This window comes from Convolutriloba macropyga, unplaced genomic scaffold (assembly GCF_964194025.1).
Source record: "Convolutriloba macropyga unplaced genomic scaffold, txConMacr16.3 SCAFFOLD_6594, whole genome shotgun sequence".
Lineage (NCBI taxonomy): Eukaryota > Metazoa > Xenacoelomorpha > Acoela > Convolutidae > Convolutriloba > Convolutriloba macropyga.
Window position 1 is genome coordinate 1 of NW_027449853.1, and position 5,969 is coordinate 5,969.

General features: G+C 56.4%; 1 protein-coding gene across 1 annotated transcript; it reads left to right on the plus strand.

Annotated features, from left to right (window-relative positions):
• The first annotated feature begins 3,355 nt into the window (after nt 1-3,355).
• On the plus strand, nt 3,356-5,170 carry LOC142355379 (uncharacterized). The gene is made up of 4 exons (XM_075407578.1): nt 3,356-3,438; nt 3,807-3,873; nt 4,260-4,388; nt 4,778-5,170. The coding sequence occupies exons 1-4, from the start codon at nt 3,358-3,360 to the stop codon at nt 4,918-4,920; spliced, it is 420 nt and encodes a 139-aa protein (XP_075263693.1). The 5' UTR covers nt 3,356-3,357; the 3' UTR covers nt 4,921-5,170.
• The last annotated feature ends 799 nt before the right edge of the window (nt 5,171-5,969 follow it).

A 5,969-nucleotide genomic window follows, 5' to 3' on the forward strand; every position in this document is an offset into this window, starting at 1 on the left:
ATCAGAAAGAGGGAGAAGTGGATGGGAGACTGTCCTCAAGTGTGCGTTGTGGGGAGGTGGGGGGTAGCCACGTCTGGAGACTGGTGTGTGAGGGAGCGAAGCATTCCTAGCACGCCTGTTTCACCCAGGAAAGAAAGGGGGCCCGGGGGGGGGGGGGGGGGGGGCTACCAGGGCTGCGCAGAGAAGTGACAGCGTGCACAGCAGGCGCATCGCCCCGTCTCCGACAACGCCTCTCCTTCGTCCGTATGTGGTCTGACCTCGTCCGACGGATCCACCTGGTGGGGATCCCGCGAAACCAGTTTAGGTTTAGGCCCGTCAGCAGTCAGCTCCGCATCTGTCTCTCTTGTATCGCGCGCGGATATTGGGCGAAGAGGACAGTGCGGCGACCGGCAGTGACCCTCTCTGCTCCCCTTGGCCGAGGATCTCAGGTTGGACGCGTACGGCCCCGGGGCATGAAGGAGGAAGACGAGGTGATCCAGCAGAGGGGGGAAGCAAGAAGCGAAGAGGTGCAGAGGAGGCAGAATAGGCTAATTGGCGGGCTGCCAGGGACATACAACCCGGCAAGGGGGAGACGAGGCTGTCTCTGGAGCAACACAGAGACAGCTACGCCTCGGTCAGGGGAAGAGCGTTTTGGAAGCAGTCTGGCCGTTGCTGTGGCTTTAGGGTTCGCAGTGGATGGGGTTCAGAACCAGGAGAGGGGAGAGAGAGAGAGAGAGAGAGAGGTGGCTAGAGGGGGTGTCGTGCCTGTCACGGTCGGTAGGAGCGTTGTGGCCGTCAGGGCTGAGGGATGAGTTGCTGAGTGGTCCTGTCTGGTCATCTTTCCGCTACCGGCCTGCAGCCCCGGTCCGCTCCGGGCAACCGGACTACCTCGCTTAATGCAAACAGCAGCCGCCGGTCCTCACTATGCTGGCTATCACGATGCTGCAAGACGCCCTGCCTGCCCACGACGCCCCGCCCTCAGTCCAGTCCAGCCCAGGCTGAAGGCAGGTTCGGTAAGGTACGTCGGCGGTCAGCTCCACGGACCGGGAGGCCGGTCCACACCGCTTAGCCCAGCGGCACCTGAGCGTCCTGACGACATAAATGTCTTCCAGCTAGCAGGAAGTCACGGCGAACGTCCGCATTTCTGTTCCTCGAGAATGCAGTCCACTCCGCTGAATGAATTGTTGATCAAATTCGGCAAAAGGAAGACCTGTCGGGCCGTCCGATGGCTCACAGACAATCGAAGGGTACGGGTGGCAGGTGAAGTGATAGGCTGTTTGCGGATAACGAGGCCATCATCGAAAATATTGCACATGCGCGCCTGCTCGGATTGAACACGAAGTAACGATATCTCGGCTCACTCACCACTCGACCAGCCAAATCGACCGGTGTGTCTAGGGTACAGTGACCCTATATGTAACCCCACCCGACATGATAGGGTCCCTACCTACCATCCTGTAGAACCTCCCGCACACGTACAGTCTTGGGTAGGTACATATATATATACGTGGTGTATACACGGGTGTAATTATAGTTATAAACTGGTGTAAATAAGATCAATGTAGAATACTCGTACAAGTACGAGTACTGTGTGACAATGCCCAAATTGCCCATTGCCCAATGCCCATTGCCCATGCCCATTGCCCACCCGCCCGGCCTGCCTGGCTAGCTACTGTAGGTAGGTAGGCTGTAGCTCCATAATATGATGACGCGTGGAAATCTGAGGTTGAAATTTGTTCCACGTATCCTTCGAGTAGTCTGACGTAGTAAAGGATATATAAGGATATGTAGGGTACCCTACCCTAGATGTAGGTGCTGTAGTGTTTACGTCTACCCTTTACGAGTTGGTAGGGTACCTACCCTAGGTACCTTCACGCCCCGGCCGTTGTTTTTCAAACAAAACATGGGTAGGTAGGGTATAGGTCGGTAGGGTACTCACCTATCCTTTTAGGTCGTGGGCCGTGGGCGGTGGCCGGTGGGGCTTCGGGGTTTACCCACCGCTGATGAGTAGATCGACCTCTGCCGGTCGACCGGCAGGCGCGGCAGCTGGCCGGGCGGGGCCGGAGGCTGGTCATTTGGCTTGAAGGCCTAATGCGCTGTACGAGTACAGTAGGTATCTCCTACCTCTCGATCTACTACTGTACTGTACTACTGTACTGTACTCGTAGCTAGTGCAGCCAATAGCCATGCATGTATGCGGTGAGACACCTACTGGGCACTGGCTACTGTAGTGCACCCATGCACGTATGTGGTAACTTATTGTATACGTATAAGTACGTATACGTAAACCTATACGTACGGTACGGTACCGTATGTGGTAAGTAACTTATTTATACTTATAAGTACCGTACTCGCATTCTCGATCCTACGAGTATAGGTATACCGGCCACGTATGTATAAATAACTACTAATTATAATATCAGGCTAGCTAATCGAGCCTACTACTACCAGAAGGGTCCGAAGATAGAGAAATTCAACCGAAATCACGACGATTACATTACATTAGCAGTAATTACTTTAGCAGTAATTACTCTCTGACGTCCTTAAAATATCCACTTACAGGTGTAAGTACTCGTAGTCTCTCTCAGTCTCTCTCTTTCATTCTGTAAATTACGCATGCAGATAGGCGGGGATTTGATCCACAACAGGTTCGTGATATCCATCCATAGATTGTGGGCTTCATGTGTCTAACTACAAGTTATGTGACAAAAAAAAGAAAAAAAACAAGTTATGTGTCACGGCCGAACGCCCGAACAGGCCTGCCGGCCTATATCCCTACTCGTATGAGTATCCCTACAGATCCAGGAGTCATCAGCGTACTGTACTTGTAGACACGAGTCGTGAAAAAGTCACAGGGCACAAGTATCTCGTGTTAATAATATCAAAATTGGTGTGGGGGGCCTGCTGGATCAGTTTGGAACCTGGTGTTACCGCAGCCGTGTGTATCTCTCCTATCTCTCCCGACCAGTATCGCTAAGTAAGGCAGGCCTGATCCCTGGAACCAGCTCTATCTCTGTCTCTCGCAGGCAGGCCTGATTCCTGGAACACCTCTAGCTTAGTCTCTCGCGGCAGGGCCGATCACGGCCAGTGCACCTGGACGCTGATAGGCTTTGGCATGGTGGACTGGGGCTGGGTTTGAGTGAGCCGTGCGCACGCGATTGGCACACCAGGGTCAGGGCTCGACAGCTTCAGTGCCAAAGGGCTGCCGGGTAGCCTTATCCCTCATTCTTCTACTTCCTGGCGTGTCTTCTTGTTCCATTAGCGACATCCCATCGCTAGTATTAGCACATGTGGCGTTTTGGGACTCGCCCAGCCTGCCCAAACCTCTTGACTTGGTCTATGACACACAGCTCTTGATTTCACTGCCAAGAGGTGACCATGGCGGCGGCTGACAAGCTCCGGTCGGCCCTGCAGCAAGTAGAGTACGATGCCCTGCTGCTTTTGGATGCGAAGAAGAAGGTAGGCCTAAGGGGTTCGGCAACGGGACTCATGCTACCGGGACTGAGCCGCCTTCCGGCGGGGCTCCGGTCCTGCCGCCAATGCTGGCCACAGCTCCTGGCCAACCCCCCGAGCTCCACAACCTCTCTTTCTCTCTCTCTCTCTCTCTCTCTCTCTCTCTCTCACACACACACACACACACACACACACACACTTACTCGCTCTGTCACTCACACTGTCACTGACACTCACACACACACACACACACACACACACACACACACAGCTGTCTACGCCATGCGCGCCGTGGCCTTCACGCTCACGGTCAGCCACCCTGGCATCTCACACCATCCCCTGACCCCTGACCGTGCCGGTATACGTGTGAACAGATGGTGGATGCGGACAGGGAACGGAACAGCCTACGGGAGGCAGCAACAGCGTTGCGGAAATGGCCCGGTATGTGCCGACCAATGAATGCCCCGAATTAGCCGCAACAGGTCGGGGAGGGGAGGAAAGAGCGGTCATACACACACACACACACACACACTCACACTCACACACACACACACACACACACACACAGCCAGACAGCTCGTCCAAATGGGCAGATAGACAAGGATTCAGCGGCCAGGGGTGATAGGTCTGTCTCCGACGGGCGGCGCAGCGGACATCGCAAGTCACGGGGGGGACGAGATGTCCTGCTGATGTCATGGCTCAGGCCCAGTACGCATTTGTGGCCCTGCTCTGACTGGCATTCGAACAGCCACGCGATGCTGAGGCAGCACGCCCGGGCCAGCGCATAGGCCACGGCCGCGAAGTGCTGAGTTCTCCCATTGCTGCAGAGGAAGGAGCGGCCAGCAAAGCCGGTGCGTTGTGGCAGGGCCGAACGCAGAACGAGGTGTGGGTGATGCAGCCCGGCGGGGTGACCTTCAAGCTTGGCCGGCAGCAGGCAGCTGAGCACATCTCCAGACGTAAGGCATCGCTCACTGCGCGGTCCTCTGCCTGAGAATGTGAAGGTTGCATTGACACTTTTTCATCACCCTCTTGCTGTGCGGTCCTTACGGAGGCAGCACAAGCAGCAGTGAACCACCGTGCACATCTGCAAATTGCACCCTCCCCTGTCTTCCTCACAAAGGAATGGACCCCTCTGTCTTTCTACGAGAGTTGAGTCCCCCACCCCCCGGGCTTCCACCTGCGCTGGATCCACACTGTTGTTCCCCACATCTGCCACTGGTGTGCGCCAGCCCCTGAGGCATCAGCTGTGCTTGCTTTTCTGTCTGCCACCTCCGGCTCCCACAGTCCACCCCAGCACCAACCCTGCCCCTGCCCTGCCCCGCCCCCACTTGCAACTCCCCTCCAGGCCAAGCCTCGCAGGAGGAGCTGATCAAGGAGCTGCGGGCAGAAGAGAAGCGCATCACCGCGAGCCTTGCTGACAAGGGAGGCGTCTCGGAGGTGCAGGAAGGTGTCCTGAAGGCTCTGCTCACTCTCAAGGATGACAGCTGAGCAATCGCATGCCTGACGGCAAGCATTGCAGGCTACACAGCTGCCTCCCTGCTCGCTTTGCTTTGCCCGGATTATTAGCCCACACCAAGGAGAGAGAGGCCACGGTCCTGCCATACTGGGATATCAGCAATCGCTGGGCACCCAGCCTCAGGTATTTGGGACGGAGGTCACAGTCCTGTGCCACGAAAAGGAATGGACGATCCGCGCGCGGTTTCAGGTGTGTTTGCGGTGTATTCCTACAGTACATGTGATGAGTAAGACAGTCAGCAGCATGCTTACATGCAATTGGAGGTGTGCCCGCAAGCCATGCACCCTGCAGGAAGCTCACGGGCAGCCAAGTGTAGTGGAGTGTAGTGCTGCTGCGTACAGAGCAGCTGGTGCTGTAACAGATATAAATCAGTCCAGGAGGGAGCTGCACATCAGCCGGGGGCACCGGCTTGCTGGCACGGGGCCGCGGGCGCTTGCTGTGCAGGAAAGATCTGTCAAGGGCTGTGGCGATGCGGAGGGCAGCGGTGTTTGCACGTACATCTGTATAGCAAGTGGCAGGAAGACTTGGCTGACTGCCGTGGCCGTGGAGCTGCATGCCCACTGTGAAAGATGAGTCAGTTTCTCTCTGTCCTTTTGAGTCGCTGTGGATGACGACTGCAGTGCACGCTTTCTGCCCAACGCTGATGACTCCAGGCCACCCTGGCAGCAAGCGTGCATGAGCTGTAGGCCTTCCGCCAGAGGCACGCGAGAAAACAGAACCAATGACCGCAACCCCTCATCGTCTACAGGCCTCGCCTGGTGTTCCCATATCTGTCTATCGGGCAACGCCCACCAGAGTTTGGCCGCGCACATCAGTGGGGCCGGGCCGCTGCGTGTGTGTTGGGGGGGGGGGGGGGGGGGGGGGTCCGGGGAAGGCTCTGTGCCATCAGAATCAGATCATAATCTGGTATATATTTAGACTGTGAGTGGTACTTGGCAGATACAAGCCGGCCTGCACAGGACAGTGTCACCATGTTGCCACTGCAGTGCTCATACACGTGTGGACTACCACGTGTGGACTT